This window comes from Lissotriton vulgaris, chromosome 3_1 (genome assembly GCF_964263255.1).
Source record: "Lissotriton vulgaris chromosome 3_1, aLisVul1.2, whole genome shotgun sequence".
In the NCBI taxonomy this organism is placed as follows: Eukaryota; Metazoa; Chordata; class Amphibia; order Caudata; family Salamandridae; genus Lissotriton; species Lissotriton vulgaris.
The window spans coordinates 630,559,189-630,578,658 of NC_141689.1; the positions used below are offsets into that span (position 1 = coordinate 630,559,189).

Sequence of the window (19,470 nt, forward strand, 5' to 3'; positions counted from 1 at the left end):
CTTAAGATTGCTTAAAAGATGATTCAAGTTACTTACTTCAAGTTGATGATAAATGCGGCAAAGTTCTAAACAAAGTACCTGGATGCTTGAAGCAAAGTAAACAAAAAACTCGCAAAAGGGGAGATGCGTCGGTTCTGTGATCCAGGGGAGATGATGCGTTGTGCCTCAATGCTTGCGCAGAGTAGGGGATGTGTTGTGCTTCTTACCGGTGCAGAGGTGATGCATAGATTCTCGTTCTGCGGGCCCGTTGCGGTGCGTAAGATGGCGCCTTCATGCGATACGACGATCCAGTTGCGATGTGAGAAGATGGCGCCCTTGATTATTATTATTATTATTATTATTATTATTATACAAAATTTATAACGCGCTCAGTTACCCATGAGCATCCCGGCGCGATACAGACCAAGGAGGAAAGCTGAGTTCACACGCTACACTGGAAACAAGTGAGTCTTCAGAAGTTTCCTAAAGAGTAAGATCCTGGGCTCTGAGCTGATCTTAAGGGGCAGGGAATTCCATAAAGTCGCCACTTGCACTGAGAAACGCCTGCCCCCAGAGCGAGCCTTCCTTACTCTGGTTGACTGCAGACGATGTCCTTGATCCGAGCGCAGAGGACGTGTGGGCTTATAAGGACGTGCCATAGTGGAGAGAATGGGAGGGCCCTTACCATGCAGAATTTTGTGGGCAGTGCATAACGCCTTAAATTTCACCCGCTCCTTAACAGGGAGCCAGTGCAGCGTTTTCAAAGCTGGGGCAGCTGAATTCCTTCTAGGAACATCCAACAACAGTCTGGCGGCTGCATTTTGTACTTGTTGGAGAGTTTTAAAAGTCGCTTCGGGAGCACCGAGAAACAACGAGTTCCCGTAGTCGAGCCTCGACAAGATTAAGCCGCGAATCAGTAGCTTCCTTGCTGGATCAGGGAGCAGTGGCAGCACCTTGCGGGCTGACCGCAGCAGACCAAAACAAATCCCAGCGGTCTTCCTGGCGTGGGTCCTAAAGGACAGGTCTTCCTCCAACCAAACTCCCAAGGTCTTGATCTCCTTCTTGGGTGATGGTGGATCACCCAGGGACCGGGGCCAACAGCTAGCCATACTGGAAGGACTGGATTTGCCTAGGAGCATCAGCTCAGTTTTATCCCCATTGAGCTTTAGAGCAGAGTGGGACATCCAACGATGGTCTTTTGCAAGGCAGTCGTGCAGAACTGCAGGTTGTTCCACCAGCTGGGTGAGACCTACCACCAGCTGAGTATCTTCAGCATAGCTGATAATCTTCACTCCCGAAGGGGCGACCACTCCTTCAAGCGGAGTCATTTATATATTAAATAAGGTAGGGCTCAAAGATGAGCCCTGTGGGACTCCACATTGAAGAGGGAACGGGGCCGACTGCTCTGCCGCTTCCCAGATTTGGTAGAACCGATTAGAGAGAAAGGATTCCAGCCATTTTAGGGCCGTCCCTGACACACCCACCTCTGACAGGCGATGGAGGAGCACCTGATGACTTACGGTATCAAAGGCAGCACTCAAGTCCAGGAGGATCACTGCCACTGACCCTCCTGTATCAAGAATGCTCCTAGATGCGGCGATGCCGATACGATGACGCCCTGGCATGCTTGTGACGACTCTGTACTTTGGAGCCGCGACAGGCCCTGCAACGCGCTTCTCCGGTGATGCGCTGACGGCTCTCCCGATGCGTTGCGCTTCTCTGGCGATGCGACAGCAGACAGCCTTGATGGACACACGCTTCCAGGGAGATGCGACGAAAACTCGCTTCTCCGGCGTTGCGACGATTTCAGCTGGGGCGGCGACACGCTTCTTCTCGATGCGTCGCGCTTCCTGCTCCCAGCGGCACGCAAGTGACTGAAGTCAGAATTCCCAGCAAGGTAATTCAGGAGGGAGCTAGAGGTGAAGTCTTTTGTCCCTGAGACTTCAGCAGGAGGCAAGCACAGTTCAAGCCCGTGGAGAATATTCTGTAGATAAATGAAAGTCCTTAAAAAGTTCCTTCTCCTTTCCCTTGGCAATGGAGCAACCACTGCAGGCCAACCCAGCAAACAGCACACTGGCAGAGGGGCAGTCCAAACTCCTGCAGCTTCCTTGGTTCTTCTCCTTGGCAGAAAGGTTTCTTGTTCCAGAAGTGATCTAAAGTCTGTGGGACTGGGTCCCTATATTTATACCCCAAAATTATTTGTTCTCTGAAGGCAGAGAGGCCTCTGCTTAGTTCAAACCAGTTCCTGAGCACTGTGTTTACATGACTCTTCTCTTCCTTTCACTGTGCAGGGCAGAAACATCAGATGCCCCACAGGGGAGGGAAGATACAGCTCTGGACTACTCTGTTGACATGATTCCCCTTCTCCTTTCACAGTGCAGGGCAGAGACATCAGACAAGCCACAGGAGGTGGAGCCAGCATTGTGGAGGGAAGGCCCAGCCCTATTCAGGTCCCAGGTACACTCTCCCCCTCCCATCTGGATGTAAATCCCCCTATTCACCACGGGGATGTCCCGGACTGTCTCCTGGAATTTCCCCAGCCCTGTCACATACAAACCCAGACAAGGAATACACAAGTCTGCAGGGGCGGGCTCAAATGGTTAGGCAAGCAAATACCTGCTTTCTAAAAGTGGTATTTGCAAACACAGAATATTAAAATAAACTTTACTAAAAGATGTATTTTATTATTTTGAGTTCAGGCATACTAAACTCGAATTTCTACCATGTTCCCTGAGTCAGTTAGGATTGTAGGGATGTAACAATCTTCACTGCCCATTCTGGCCTATGATAGCCTTCAATAGTGAAAAACGAAAATGGCTGTAATTCACTATTAGAACATGCTACACACATCAGAGCATGTTCTACCTTATACTTACAATGCACCCTGCCCTTGGGCCTACCATAGGGGTGTCTAATATGAAGCAAAGGGAAGGTTTAGGGACTGGCAAGTGGGTGCACTTGGCCAAGTCGACATGATAGTCACAGACTACACACAGGCCTTGCAATGGCAGGCCTGAGACACACTTTACAAGCTACTTCTGTGGGTGGCACAACCAGTGCTGCAAGCCCACCAGCAGTATTTGACCTACATGCCCTGGGCAAACAGGGTGCACTGTACTAGGGGCTGACAGTAAATCAAATAAGCCAATCATGGAGTAACCAATTAGTACATCAATTTAACATAGGGAGCACTTGCACTGTGGCACTGATTAGCAGTGGCACAGGGCCCAAAAACATAAAACCTGCAAAAACATATCAAAACAGAGGAGGCAATCCGTCAAAAATGGAAGGGGGACTCACACCAATGATGTCAGGTCAAACACCTCCTCCCTTTATCTCTGCATTATGTTTCACGCTGGACTTGATATCAGCTCAAAGCTCAACCCCCTCCTGCGGGTGGTAATCAGGTGATTCATCTTCTGCTGCTCGGATTTTGTTCTTCATGGTGGGGCTCTATACAATATAGGTGTTTCTAATATATTCCTGGTTTAAAAAATATTCCTGAGTAATGGCAGAGGGCTGTCTGTGTGCACAGAGGGGTGGGCATACTTGGACTGCTGAGTCTCACTGGCGCATTCTTCGCCCTCTGAGATGATGATGCGCCCTGTGCCTGGATGGTAGCAGCAGCACCCGGAGTGTGTGAGCTGAGGCAGTCTGTTACAGATTGTGGCTGAGTCAGCACAAAGTGCAGCCACCAGACACGATAGGCTGAGGCTGCTTTGTTTACACCATAAACACGAGACAAAGAGCGGACAACCTTAAAGCAGCGACGGGAGGGTAGTGGTGTGAACATGAAAAATGGCACTGGCAATATCAAGCTCTGAGGGGCGAGAGGTGTTGTTGAGGGAAGACACAGGAAGATTAATTAAACTGCAAACAGCACCGTGTGCCAGCGAGTCTCCGGCAGGAGAGAAATGAAAGGGGAAAAGTAGTGCACTCAATCAAATCGTATGGCCCATTGTGAAAGGATCGCCGTAGCAGGGCCCGTAGCCAGGGTGGGAACAAGACAGCCACAAGGCGGGGCAAATGTTCACCATTCACCAACAAAAACATTGGAATTTATGAAGGTAGACCAAACAGCCAATGAAAAGGGGTGGGTGTGTTGTGGGCTTGTTTAATCTCCACAGAGAGAATACAGCAGATCTCGCAGACTATGATGCATCCAGCCCTTGTGCATTAACCCTAATAGCGTCATAGCCCTTTTAAAAAATGTGTTTTAGGCACAATGCAAAGCATCTGCGATGCTGTACAGCTTGGCTACAAAATATTGCCAAAAAGCCAATAGCTCTCATATGCGAGGCGTATTGGCTTTGCCAGTGCTTGCTTTCTTTCCAATCACTTTACCAACAAACGTGTTTATGCTATTCAGCGGTACTATCTTGACCTCTTTACCTGCTTCTAAGTTGCCTCACCATTTGGACCCTAACTACAACTGCGTACACCAATAGAAAACAATTTTAAGATTAGGGGTACATTTCTGAGAGGCCTGAGCATGGAAGGTCCTAGTGGTCTCGTTTTCTGATATTCTGTCTAACATATATTATTTCCATTTATACTTGGAATACATTCAGTATATCAGTTTATGCATTATACTGGTTATTCATCTCTGTAAAATGTTATTTTATGAAGTGTTGTCTCATAGGTTATATACTACCTGCCAGGATACATCTCTCCACAGTCTCCTGTGTGAAGTACTCTCACTTGATATATTTAACGGTGTGGGAATCTCAAAAACAATCTCCTTGAAGCTCTATATTTCTTTTGATTTATTTCCAAAATACGCTCAGGACGCTGATCCTTCGTTAGCCATAGCTGTACCCATGAGCGTCCACAGAAATGTTTCCGGGGAGGGGGGGGGGGGCACATTTTTAACTTCATCACCATCCCCTTTGCACCCTTCTCCCCTCTGCCTTGCACCCTTCTCCCCCTCCCCCTTGCACTCTACTCCACCTTCGCCTTTGTACCCTTTTTTACCTTGCACCTTTCTCCCCTCTGCCTTGCACCATTATAACCTCTGCCTTGCACCATCTCCCCTCTGCCTTGCACCATTCTACCCTCTGCCTTGCACCCTTCTCACCTCTGCCTTGCACTCTTCTCCCCTCTGCCTTGCACTCTTCTCTCCTCTATCTTGCATCCTTCTCCCCTCTGCCTTGAATCCTTCTCCTCTCTGCCTCGCACCCTTCTCCCCTCCGCCTTGCACCCTTCTCCCCCTCCGCCTTGCAACCTTCTCCCCCTCCGCCTTGCAACCTTCTCCCCCTCTGCCTTGCACCCTTCTTCCCCTCTGCCTTGCACCCTTCTCCCCTCCGACTTGCACCCTTCTGACGCCCATGGCTGTACCTGAGCTGAAACAAACAGCCGAGACAGAGCGATAACTAAACCTTGGCAGATCGGGAGTAGAGGATCACATTTTAGCTGCCCCTGATCTCTGTAGGGGAGGACAAACCAAAACTAGCTATGCCCCAAAACAGAAAGGAATGCAGGTGGCTAGCCTTGTTAAGTCTTAATCGGAAGTGTGTGTGCATGTACCAAATTTAATTGATTGCATATTTCCACTGTAGGTTAAACACATTGAAACTCTGAGAGTTAGATTGAATCGAATCGAAGGATTATTAGAAGGTCACTTCTTTGTTGAAGCAATTGACGATCTGAATTTCCTGCTCCCACATTGTGTGCCTCCAGTATGTTTTCTTCAGACTCTGCTGATGCACATGCTACAAGTAAGTAATGGATGCTTGAGTTCATTATCTTATAAAATCTGCTATCTGCCCAGTGCTCTTCCTCCACATCCGATGTAATTGCAAAAACAATTGCGTGCCCTAATTTCCTAGTATGTTTAAATAACTATGGGCAGAATGTGCAAAGCTTTTTTTTGTTCGCAAACAGTTTTTTAATATACAAAGACCCAATCTACGATTCGGTACCCTATTACTGAATTGCAAATTGGGTTTGCGAATCGGTATTAGCAAGGAACGTGTTTGGGACATCCCATGTAAATGAAATATTTTGCGGCCGAAATACGGTCGCAAAAAAATCCCATTTTGCCACTTACGTCAAGTAGGTGGTAACCCATTTGCAAATGAAAAAGGGTCCCCATGAGACTCCTTCCGTTTGAGATTGTTAGCAAAAACCTTTTTAATAGCAATCAGTGGTCCAACGAACCACTGCCTTCTCTTAAAAAATGAAAAGCAACCTTTCATTTTTCTTTTTTAAGTGCATCCTGTTTTCCTTTAAGGAAAAGCTGCATTAAAAAAAATTATGCCTTATTGTACAGCAATAACAGACATGGTGGTCTGCTGACCCCAGCAGGTCACCATCCCTGTGAATTTAGCTATTCCCAGTCACAAACGGAGACCTACCTAATGAATATTAATGAGGTAGGTCTATTTGCGAACCACTGGGAATTACAGAAAGTGTAAAGCACACTTTCATACATCGCATGTTTGCAATTACCAAATAGCTAATTGCAAAATTTTGCTAGTTGGTAATCGAAAACCCACACCTGCATACATCTGTCCCTTAAGGCCACATGTATGTAGCTTTTTTGCTCGCAAACTGCCCGATTCGCAGAATTAAACCATTTACGACTGCGAAAAAGCCTTTTTCTATGTACAAACCCTATCTTGCGATTCAGTAACCTAATACTGAATTGCAAAATAGGTTTATGATTCAGTATTAGGGAGGGGCGTGTTTAGGGCATCCTTTCCGAATGTTGACCCGCAGTGGTATTTAAAAATGTTTTGCAACCGAAATGTGGTTGCAAAATATTCACTTTTTACTCCCAATTGCAATTTGGGAGTAACCCATTCACAAAAGGGAAGGGGTCCCCAGGTGACTGCTTCTCCTTTTTGAGTGTGTGTGAAAATGTATTTTAAGGGCAGGCAGTGGTTCCACCGACCACTGGTTCCTTTAAGGAAAATGGGCTATATTTAAAAAAAAAGAACACAAAAAAAATTGCTTTATTTAAAAGCAAATCCAGACATGGTGGTCTGTTGTCTCTAGTAGACCACCATCCCTATGTTCTTAATGCTTCCCAGTGGGTCGCAAATTGCAGCGAACCTCATAAATATTAACAAGGTAGGCCAATTGCAACTCCACTGGGAATCGCTAACAGTGTGAAACACACTCTTGTACATTTCTGTTTCCAATTTACTAATAGTGAAATGCAAAAATTCGCTATTAGGAACTTGCAAATTGAAATCTATGTGCATGTGCCCCTTAATGTTTAAAGAAAGGTGACTATTACAGAATTGATCCCTAGATGCATTGGCCAAAAAGGTTGCCTCCTTCTGTTCGCCTTTCGCTAAAAGCAGGGTTTGTAAATCATGTTCAGCTTTTGAAGCTGAGCTTACAGGAAAAAAACGGACCTGACAAATCTTTCAGACCTTTAGGATTACCAAGAAAGTGACATTCAGTTTCCTCACTTCATGTTAAACCAGAGAGTTGGAACTCCTAGTCTGTTGCTTGATTCCACAACTTTGTTGTGTACCGTTATCATAAAGGACCAGTCTTCGATATTTTTTATTGCTCTCAGCAAAGTATTTTAAAAATGCAATTTACTGGTAAGAAGACACTTTTATGGCACATTTAGATATGGTCCATAATGTTCTGCACAATTCTTAACTCAGTTATAGCAAGATGCCTTAAGAAAGTAAGTGAAATGAGAAGAGACTAAGTAACACACTAAGCTGTTAAATTTTTTGATTGCTTTGACATTCTCACAGGGTTTTAACAATATTTGTTGACATTTTTATTGCAGGGAAATATAGACGGAAGTTTGTCTTGTCGAATTTTTGATATCTTCTACAACCTGCTTCATCTTCATCCTCCTTGGAAGTGTTCCTCCATGCAGAAATATTACTTGGAAGTGCTTCAGTGTCCACTCTGTAAAAAGGGAACCTGGTCTTTGCTAGAAATGCTTGTAAGGTGAGTGTGGTTTAGTAAGTATCAGATGATGAGATTTTAAAAAGTCTGTTCAATAAAAAAGGCAGCATCTGTGTTTACTCAGAAAATGCGATCTGGTATATAATAATATCCAAGTCGGCAGTTTTTCAAGACTCACCACAGGGGTATGACCAATCTAATTCTTGTCACCTAATTAACGGGAACAATTTCTGTTGTAACAAAAGCTGTGCTTGCTAGTAGCTAGCCGTTGATGGAAGAGCAACACGTTACCGAATATTGTGACACCTGCAGACCACTCATTCCTTTGCAATTCATGTGTTTTGACATTTCTAAAACACAAATTTACCATTTGTCAGGCCGCTTCTTTAGGGTCTAAGGAAATCCACGTAACAAGTATCGTCAGCTGTTTCTAAAACCTCAGAAACATATGGCTGAGATACCCGCCACCCCCTCTCAACACAATCCCCAAGAATTGGGAAACCGGAAACAGTTCTTGAACTTTTGGAAGGCGGGAAGGGAGTTACCCTTCCCGGCCGTATTTATTAAAATATGAAACAAAATCAAAACATCAAAATAACAGTTTCATATCTGGGAGGGGCCTTGACCGCCTTCCCTTTCCTTTAGGCGACCCGTCCTTAGAAGGGACCGCCTCCCCGTTGAGGGGCCAATGGCCACCTCCCCCCGGGCGCTCCCATCCGTAATGGGTGACGCCCCCCCCTAGGGATCTTCCAATGACTGCTCACCGATCATGACCTTACCGCCACAGGCCGGATAGTTGACCGGCTATCCGGACCCCCCACAAAACTCCTACCTAAAGGTCATGTTGCAAACTCCTTAACCAGGCTACGAGGTCTCCTATTAGTAAGGAATTCCCCACCCGGGACAAATGGACCCCATCCTCTAGATACATATTGTCCCCCCTGATACAACCATGAGGAATCGAATGCAAAGTACTGGTACGGAACAGTCTACCAAGCTTGTTGTTAATCTTTTTCACAGAATGATTTATAGCAGACACTGAATAAGCCCCCCGCCACACCTTTCGTGGAATCATATGGGACCATGCAATTGTGCACCCTGGAACCCTCCTCGCCAACCAACTTACTGTGGATAGTATCGCCTCGAGAAGCAGTCGTCTACCAGTGGTCACCAAATCATTGCCCCCAAGATGTACTATGATTATAGCTGGCGGTGACCTTGTCCGCCCTAACAAACCCTCAAGAAAAGATTGAAACTGGTCAATACAGAGCCCGCCCCTTCCGTAGAAGGTCACCCTGTACCCGTATTCCCCAGCTGTGTGAATCATGTCACCTGCTTTGAATACGTCCCTGGCACGCCTCACGTATGAGTGGCCCACGACCCACACCACTTTTTCATCAGCCGGTGATCTCTGACCGCTGGTTCCCAGGTGTCGGGCCGACTGCACAGTCCGCCCCGCCTCGTAGGTTTGCGAAACTGTAACCAAACAAAAACAAGAAGCGTGAGTACATGATATCAGCTTCACAACATGTGCAATCGCACATACCTTTTGTAACAATTCGAGGACCAACGCCCCAACCGTTTCACTTTTTCAACACTCAGACCCCTGGCTGTAGCCTCTGTAGCAGCCCCTATCCGGAAGGAATGAGTCCCAAACTCGCCCGGGTTCAGGCCCGCGGCCGAGATTGCCATTGCAAGCACCCGCTGGAACTGAAACTTCGTCAGTGGGGTGGCATCTGCATGCCTCAGCAAGGTCCCTCCCCATGATGCCGCCCTCTGCGCCAAATATTCTTCGACACATGCAACCGGGCACATGGGAGATCCGGGGATCCGCTGGACTACTACACTATCCCCGATCGCGCCTTGATCGGTCTTGGACCTGACAAACGAGACAATCATCGTCTCCCCCTTTACTTGAACGTGCTCTCGGCACAGTCCACCCCCCGTATCCTGCTTATTCTTTGCCACCAGCTCGCTTACCCGCATAGCCCCATGAAACGCTAATGCAAAAGCGGCCCGGAATAATACTGTTTCCGCCTGGGATGAACAAGTAGCAGGAAGTACGGATAGTAATAGGGCCAACCTATCCAGACCTATCGGGTGCCTAACATCTACTCTGCGACCCTCAAGGCGTTGCCACCCACGCAGCGCTTTCTGTACCAAAAAAGACGCTGTAGGGTCCTGGATCCCATGAGCCCGCGCCATGAAGGAAATGGCAGCCCGATGCCTCTGGGCCGTGGCCACCGATTTGCCTGCCCTGCGTAGAGACAGTAAAAACTTTATGACAAATTCTTCCTGACCCCAAAGCTCTCCCCTAGCTGAACCCAAAAAGGACCAATAGGAACGGAACGCCCCTTCATATGCCTTCCTTGTCCTGGGTGCTAAACTCTCTCCCACGAGGTTTTGTAGTTCGGGGCACCGAGAGACCAGAGAGCTTCGGGAAATGGTGCCGCCACCGGGTCCGCTGTGGGCAGAAAACCCCAGAAGGCCTGCATACGGAAACGAGAAAGCGCATCAGCAGCCTGATTCAGTACCCCTGGCACATGCCTCGCTTTAAAGAGCACGTTCAATTGCATACATAGTAAAACAATTTCCTTGAGCAACCTCAGGATCCACTTGCATCGTGCTGCCTGACTATTGATACACTCAACCACGGTCATGTTATCAGACCAGAACACCACAGAGTGGTCCCTAAACCCCTCAGGCCATGTCTTCAAAGCCACCAGAATAGGGAACAGTTCAAGAAAAGCAATGTTACTTGTAAGTCCACACTCGTGCCACCATGACGGCCATGTTTGAGCCGACCAGTGATTGCCAAAGATGGCGCCAAAGCCCATACCCCCCGCCGAATCTGTCCACAGCCCCAACTCTTCGGAGGACACCGCCGGCTTCGTCCAGACAACCCGACCATTGAATTCCGCCAGGAATGCCAACCAAATGCGCATGTCCTGGCGAATCTCGGCCGAGAGCCTCGTGCGGTGATGTCCCTCTTTAAGACCGACCATGGCTTGTGCAATCGAGCGGGAAAAGGGGCGGGCCATTGGCATCACTCTAAGGGCAAAATTCAACTGCCCGACAGTCTGCTGTAATTGATGCAAGTTCACCTTAGTTTCTCTAACACATGCTTCAAGGGAAGCCCTGAATTTCTGCACTTTTTCTTCTGGCAAGCGGAAGCAACCTTCTTCGGAATCGAGCTCTATTCCAAGAAACTCGAGCGAAGTTGAGGGCCCCACAGTCTTACCTGGTGCCAATGGCACGCCAAACCGTCTCATCAAGTCACAAAATTCATCTAGAGCCTGTGCACATTCAGTGTCCCCGGCTGCCCCCAGAAACAGAAAATCGTCCAGATAATGCATGACATGCTGAAACCCCGTAATCCTTATGAATGCCCATTGCAGAAAACAACTGAATTTTTCAAAATAAGCACACGATATGGAACAGCCCATTGGCATACATTTATCCATGTAATAGCGCCCCTGAAACATAAAGCCCAGGAGACGCTGATCGTCCGGGTGTACCGGGAGCAACCGGAACGCTGACTCGATGTCTGACTTGGCCATCAGCGCTCCGGGCCCCAGGCGATTCAACATGGCGACGGCATCATCGAAGGATGCGTACCGCACCGAACATACCTCCGGGTCTATCGCATCGTTAACTGACAGACCTCTCGGAGCTGACAAGTTATGTATCAGTCTAAACTCACCCCGGTCCTTCTTGGGGACCACTCCCAAAGGTGAACAAACGAAATTAGGAACTGGTGGCGTGTTGAATGGTCCTGCCACCCGACACCGGGCTACTTCTTTCCCAATCTTTGCTTGCACCACTGCCGTATTATGCAGGACCGAGAGTTGGTTCCTACACTGTGCTTTCCCCTGAAAATTCCCCACCGGGATGCGGAAACCGTAAGAAAACCCATCTCGCAGCACCCCAGCGGAGACATAATCAGGGTATTCGCTGAGCCAAGGAATCATTGCCATGGTATCAACCGGTGTAGGTAAAGCCGCCCCTTGGACTATGTCAGACCTGTTTGGCGCTTCCCCTACTGCCGTTATCACCAGTTTTGGCTCTGCACATGGTCTCGGGATGCGAAGACTGTCCACACCCCACACATTCATGTCTAAACTTGCATGACCCGTGGGGCCTCGTACACTTTCCCTTGTTAAAGTTCCAGCATACCCCTTTTTTACCTGTATTGCCGTTCGGCTTTGGGTGATGCTCGTTACTTGCTCCTGTCCGAAAGGGCACCCCGGATGATTGGCGGGAAAGTTCACCCCGCCCCCCCCCCAACAATGGCGCCTTCAGCATGCCTGATTGTTCCATCTTTTGCCAAGAAATGGAGTCATAACAATCCCACGTCAGGGACGCATCAAACTCCTTGGCCTTACGAAAAATATTATCATAACAAAACCACTCATTGCCACCATATGTCTGCGAATATTCCATAATACGTGACTGGTACACAGGTAACTCGGTCAACAAATCAGGTCTCCGTTCCCCCATAATTGAAGTGAATATGCTAAATGCTCTACCCCAGTTACCTATCGTCTCATCGACTCTAAAGGCGGCCATTTTTGCGCGCCAAACACTCGGATGCATGAGTTCCTTCTGAACTTTCACATGCTCGATCTCATAGTGGTCGGTTAGCAAGGAGAACATGTTTACATATTTCTCAGCCCATATCCGTTCTTTTAACTCCATCGGGATATGCTGAGCCAATCTCTCCCTTCTCGATGGTACCGACCCCTTCCCCGCAATCGGCATTAGCTGCTTACCTGAGCTAGAAGCTGTGACCGCCGTTGCTGCCGAACTTGTGCCCGCTGTGGGTTGCTCTACTGGAGCCTGCGGGGAAATAAACGGACAAGGAGGTTTCGCGGCCTCTCGAGACTGCCGCAACTGCCTCATTATTTGCTTGGCTTCCTCAGCCGTGTCCCCCGGAACCCCGGGACGCCCGCTGCTTTTACCCAGCCATGCCGCCAACTGGGCGGCCAATTCCGGGGGCATGTCCCCTTCGTCCACTGGCGTAACCACAACGGGGATCTGCTGACCCTCGGCAGGAGCCGGCACGGGAATCTCCGCTGGTCTAGGAGGGCCCATCGGGGGAGCCTCCGGAACTGGGGCCTCGTCTTCGTTTGACCCATTCCTGGCCCTCTTCCTTCTGCCGGCCGGGGCCTCCGTCGGGTTGGGTCTTTTTGGCCTTCCCGCACCGTCCCTGGCCGCCATTTTCCTTTTCATCTCTGCCATGTCCCTCACCAACATCCGGAGCATCTGGTCGGTGCTGACCTTCTTTGCGACTCTCTTGCCTGGCATGATTCGCAGTGCTAGAAGAGAAAAGAGAGAAATTACAAATTTCAAAATTGGCTCTTCGTTCCGTCTCGAGCTCACGTGCAGCGAGGAGGTGCAGCTTCAGAGCACAGGAACAAGAGGATGCTTTCTTGGCTTGTGGCTCCTTTTATTCTTCTCGGGGCGGGCGTGAACCCGCCCCCTTCCGCCTCCCTGGGCGTGGCGGACGGCTTCGGTGTCTAGGACAACCCACTCTTGGGCGGGAAAAAGCGCGCCCCGGCTACGCCGCTTCGGGCATACCAGCCGAGACGCGCCTCCCGCCCAAAATGGCTTCCCGGGGGGATCGGGGCACTCCACCATACGTTCGGGGGGACCGATTGGTCGCCCCTTTCCATTTGCATGCTCACTGAAAGGCCAAGAAACTCCTCCTTGAGCTTTGACTCACAGGAGATAGCAAGGCCGAGCACACAAGGCTTTCTGCTGAAGGTTCTTGTAGGTTTAAAGCTTTAAATAGAAACGACGCATGAAGGGCATGCAATAACGTGAACGTCCAAGAAACCTTTATTTACTTTAAATGCACTAGCGGAATCAGATTTGTATGAAATGTGGTTGGTTATTGTTCTTCCTACCTTACACGTTAGACAAACTGACTGATTTGAACAATGCAGCAAGACCATTATGTGCACTGCCAAGCCAATAAAATACTGAATTTTGGTGTCTGGTTTTTGTTGTTAGTCGGATGTTATTGCCGGACATTCAAGCTTTTCAGTCTTGGTATTCATATAGGCGTGCTGGCGCTCTTGAGTTTTCCACTCAGCCCCATGGATCTTCAACCTCTTCTGGCCAGACTGGGTTTGGAGATGTACTCGGGGATGTGCTTGCAAACATGTCACACCCGCTGCTACTGTCCTTGGTCACAAGTTGTTCAATGCGATATCATATGGTGCAGCAGTGATCTAGACAGTCACACCACAGTTTATTTTGCTGACCTGACATCCTTGACGTCTTTTTCACTTACCTTTTGCCTTCAGTCCTCCTGTTTTTTCTGGCCATAGGGCTCTGCACACTTTACCGCTGCTAACCAGTGCTAAAGTGCTAGTGCTCTCTCGCTAAAACATAACATTGGCTTCCACCTGAGAGTTCCGCCCGGCCCCCCAGCGCATTACTGATAGAGGATTTGAGTGCTCAGGGCTCAAGAATGCTCATGATAGAGAACTGAGGTGATAGCGAGTGTTTCTGCCTCCCCCCGGACCTAACCAGGTCTTTTGCTTTAGGGTTTTCATCTGAGATTGGTCTGCCCGCTGTACTGTGCATCTGGGGCTATAATAAAACAGGACCGTGAGGATTGGGCTAAATGTTACATCCGTTGTTTGTCCACTGTTATGATAATGGGGATATCCTACATTTTTGGAAGGGAAGTATAATAGTCCCATTATATAAGAAGGGCCAAAAAAATTCCCCGGCCAGTTTTAGACAAATTTCCCTTTTAGATGCAACGGGGAAACTGTTTGCGAAGAGTATCCTTGGCCACTTGCAAGAGTGGGCATTCGGAAATAATTATATACCTTTGGAGCAAACAGGATTCCGCAAGAATAGTGGCACACTGGATAACATCTCTGTTCTGCAAACCTTAATTGAAAAATATCCTGTGGGTCGGGGGGTCCCGTTGTACACAGCTTTTATAGATTTCTCCACAGCGTTCGATAGGGTAGATCGGGGGAAGCTGTGGAGGAAATTTGTTACAATGGGGATCCCAGGGAACCCCCTAAGATTAATAATTGGACTCCATTCTTCGACTTGGACAAATGTTTTATTGGGGGGAACACAAGGCCTCTCAAAGAAAATAAGCACACATAAATGGCTGAAGCTGGGGTGCCTTTTGGCCCCTTTACTCTTTTCTATTTACATCAATGATCTGCCGAGTAGTGTAGGACAGAGTAAAGGGGACCCCCTCATGTAGGTAACCTAAAACTGAGTTGTCTGTTATACGCAGACGATGCAATAATAATGGACTTAACACCAATTGGTTTGAAAAGACGATTGACAGAGCCAGTTAGGTACACAGAAGAATATTTTTTCAAAATAAATATTTCTAAGAGTAAAGTTATGATTTTTAGTTACCAAGGTTGTAAGGTTAGAAAAAATTTGAATTGGTTTCTGGGAAAGGAAAAACTAGTAACCTTTTATCCATATTTTGGAAAAATATTTACTAACAGGTGTTCAGCTAACAGACACATGGATCATTGCAAAGGTAAAGCGATTTCACAAGCCTCTGCAATTAATCGCCTGTACATGCAATGTGGGAAAAGACATTTCTCACACATTATTTCAGTTTATAAAATAAAGATCCCACCGACTTTGAATTATGCTAGCGAAACAATAGATGCGCATGAGTGGGCCAAATTTGAGAAAGTGGAAGGACAGATCTGGCGCCAAATATGTAATCTGAATCATGCTGCGCCGATCGCGGCACTTCAGCTCGAATTTGGTCTTCTCTCTACATATGTGCTATCAATGGCTGCCTATTTAAAGTGGTGTAATGCTCTGATAAACGGTTCCAACAATTTACTAAGGGTAGCATTGCACAGGGAAATATTTGTAAACATGTTGGTGAAAAGTGCTATTTTTAGAAATTATTTAAAGCATTAATCATGTTTGGTTTAGATATGGACAGGGCAGCGGCTTTATTTAAAACAGCCTTGAAGAAGATAATTAAGAAGACAATATATGTGGTTTCTCGTGAAAGAGATCTGAAACTATGCTCATTGAATAGAAGGATGGATTGTATTGTCGGGAGCACCTTTGTTAAAAATCCCCAACCTTATGTTCTATGGAACCTGACACACGGAGTACGTAGGGTGATTCTGTTATTAAGAATTAATTTATTGCCTCTAAGAATTGTAACAGGCTCCTGGGAGGGTATCCCCAAAAATAAAAAATATTGTCACCTATGTAAATGCGGTATACAAGATCTGAATCATGTTTTGTTCGTGTGCCCTGCACTCCATTCAATACGACGTAGATTTTTAAGGATTGGTTTTTTAAAGCATAATATCTCCACAGCAGAACAGGCCCGTAATTGTCTTCTGTCCCCCCCCATCGGAACTGATATGTTTTAAAAATTTTCGCTTCTTGAAAGAATTTTTAAATATTCATTAAGAGCGTAAAATGAGTGTGTTTATTTCTTCTATGCTAGACCATTTACACTGCTGCTAGGGGAGGTTGGGAAATAATCTCCCAAAAAGTTGCACAGAGCACTTGCCCTTTTTTTCTTTTTTAATTCCCTATGTGCACTTTATGAGATACTTTTGCTGCTAGTTATTCATTGGTAAAGAGTGTTCCGTAGAGGACGCTTAGAGCATCAGCACTTTTTTGAGCACTTTATAAAAACTTTTTGCTGCTAGTATTAATTGGGATCATTTATCTAAAAGAAGCTTTTTAATTGTTGTGAGATGTTTGATATATATACTTTTGGATTACAACCGCATATTAACTCTTCTGTGTGCCTCACTTAATCGGGTTTCCCGTTATTCCATAGCGTGCTCCAACTTAAAGAAGTCTGTTTATGTTGTAAGACCATCTGCATTGAAAGGTAGTTGTTCACAGTAGAGCATAGCCTAGTGAAGAGAAAAATTGTCCTCTTTTAATCGTATGTATTTTTTTTGCATAAAATCGAACATGTAATTTTCTTTGAATTTTCATATGTACGGAATGGTGTTTTAATCATGTATTTTATCTAGAATTCTTCGGAATTCTAAATCATAATAAATATTGAATTGAATTGTGCAGGGGCTGACAGCAGAGGCTGTTACTCTTAGGGGCTCGACTCGGGCTTCGTGTCCCGGCTCGTTTTTTATTTCTTTTTGCGGGCTGCTCTCTGGTGGCAATGGCTCTCTGGGGATATTTCCGTGAGTTTCTGCTGTAAAGGAGTCGACAACATCAAGAAGGATGGGGGGGGGGGTTAATTGCTTGAGCACGGACGGCCCTCGCACGGGTTCCGGTCCGTGCTCCATCTCGCTTTTCCTTTTCTGTTTTTTCATTTTGCCGGCGTTTTGGTGGGCTGCCTCTTGTGGATGTGTGTTGGAGAGGGTGAAGGAGGCTTTTCCGGCCAAACTCCAGTGCTGGTTCTCTTCACCTCTTTTAGTTTGACACGCTGGGGGGTTGCGGCTCTGGAGCTGAGGAGGAGCCGGAGAGTCGCGGCCCAAGGGGTCATCAGAGGCAGCATTAGAGGAGTGGCGTCAACCTGGAGCATATTGAGGAAACCAACCAGCCGGAGGGGAGTTGCAAGGGCGATCTGGCACGAAGCAAAGCTGGTTCTGCATCGCCGAGTGGTGAAGGTTTGCGGGTTGAGGAGGTGTCCGGTACCAAGGTAGGAGGTGCTCCAGCCGATGCTCTGGCTGAGGTGGACACCGCTGTTTCTGTTCTGGACTCTGCCTCTTCTTTCACCTCCCCTTTGAGTAATGGCAAAAGCCAAGGGAAAGATAAGAAGTGCAGGGGAGGAAGGGGGCCCGTAAGGGGTATGACTGCTAAGAAAACTAAAGACCAGTCACGTTTACAGATACAGCTGAGCAGTTTGAGGGGGAGCGTGGGGACCAGTATTGAAACCAGTATTGAAACCTCTGGTAGCTTCCCAAAGAGGAGCAACTGTGAGGAGTTGGATACTAGTGGTAACGGTGGCAACAGCGGCAACAGCAACCCCAAGTGTAAGGTGAAGCCGAACTCCTGAAAGGAGGCAAAGGCTGAAAAAAAGATCTCCTCCACCTTTCTATCAGGGCAGTCTAAAATAAAAAGCACAAAATCAACCAAGGCAAGGGGTCTCTTTTTAGATTCTAAGCCTAGGATCACCCCATCTATAAGGTCTTACTTTAAAGTCTTGCCAGAGGTACTGAGTCTTGCTAGACAGGGAGAATCTGGAAGAATCGGGAGAGAGGCTAAATTCGAAATAGAACCTGAAGTGAGCATACCTCTCTGGATTCGCTACCTCAAAGAAAACAAAGCCAGGAAGCCACACTCTTGTTGAAGACTGTGTCCTGCTAGTTACGGGAAGCCCCGGGCGAGTAGTGAGAGATAACAGGATGGAGGCAGAGTCGGAGGCAGGAAAAGATGGGAGAGGAGACGTGGGCCAGCTATTCCAGGAGGACTCTTTAGAAAACCTTCAGGAACCATCTAAGGGCCGGGATTTGGTCCCGGCAGGGGTTCATCTAGATGGAGGGGCAACACATCCGAGCCCAGAGGCTCTAGTCCCTGTCCCGGCCCCAGCTCCAGAGGCACACTCAATCTCCTCCTTAGAACTTCTCATGGCTTCACTCGCAGTAGACATAAAAAAGGGCTTCGAGGTTTCTGCTGCAAACCAATGGTAAATTAGGAGCTTTTGTGAGTCTCTGGATAAAAAAGTCGCCCTCCTAAATACAAGAATAGAAACGTTAGAATCTGACGTGGAGGCATTATCTGAACAAGTAGTTGTCATGAAAGCAGATTTTGTAGCTTCGAAAAAAGAAGAGGGAGCCCTAAGGAGGTACTAGAAAACAATTCCTGTAGAAATAACTTACGGATTCTGAATGTCCCAGAGGGGAGTGAGGGGAGCGATCTTAAACCCTTCATGATAAACCTAAAAGAGTCGCTGGATCTAGAAATCACCACTGAGGAATTGGATAGTGACATCCAGAGAATCCACAGGGACCCCTTCAGACGTAACCCGAAAAATTCTAAGCTGAGGAAAATCCTTATTAATTTCCACACCTACTCAGTGAAGGAAAAGATATTAAATCTTTCCCTTAAACTCAAATCACTAAAAGGTAAGGATTTTCCTTTTCAGATTAGGTCTCACTTGGGTAGGACCACGTTAGATCGACAGTGGGAATTGGGAAAGAAGCTTGAGGAATTTAAAAAAGTGGGGGCAGTGGCCCAACTTAAATTTCCCGCCTCCTTGAGGGTTATGTTTAACAACAAAATGTACGATGTTAGATCAGTACAGGAGGCTGAAGATCTACTTGTAAATCTACAGTCAGGCTAGAAACATTCAAGCTTTTGTAATGTTAGCTTTCAGCTATGCCTTTCCTCCTTTCTGGTACATTCCTCCTTTCTGACACATTGCTACTTTATTATTATGAATAATTGGATGTTACATATAAAGTTATTATCATCTTCTTTTTATGCAGATGCATGTTTGGGGAGGGATCAGGTTTTAAAGAAGGGAAAGAATAAAGGGAGAAAGGGGATCAGAAAGATCAAGATAGCTATTGTTTAGGCTTCCCTGTATCTCCCGCTCTTCTCCTTCCTTTCCCCTTTTCCTCACAGTATGGTAGGCCTCTTTTTCGGTTTAGTAAGAGG

The 19,470-nt window shown here is 47.1% G+C and overlaps 1 protein-coding gene across 1 annotated transcript in view; it reads left to right on the forward strand.

Annotated features, from left to right (window-relative positions):
- SLF1 (SMC5/6 complex localization factor 1) overlaps positions 1 to 19,470 on the forward strand; it is a 754,058-nt gene that overhangs the window by 326,645 nt on the left and 407,943 nt on the right. The window contains exons 8-9 of the mRNA XM_086960920.1: positions 5,538 to 5,696; positions 7,736 to 7,902. Coding sequence (XP_086817046.1) covers positions 5,538 to 5,696; positions 7,736 to 7,902 — 326 coding nt within the window. The remainder of the gene's footprint in view (positions 1 to 5,537; positions 5,697 to 7,735; positions 7,903 to 19,470) is intronic.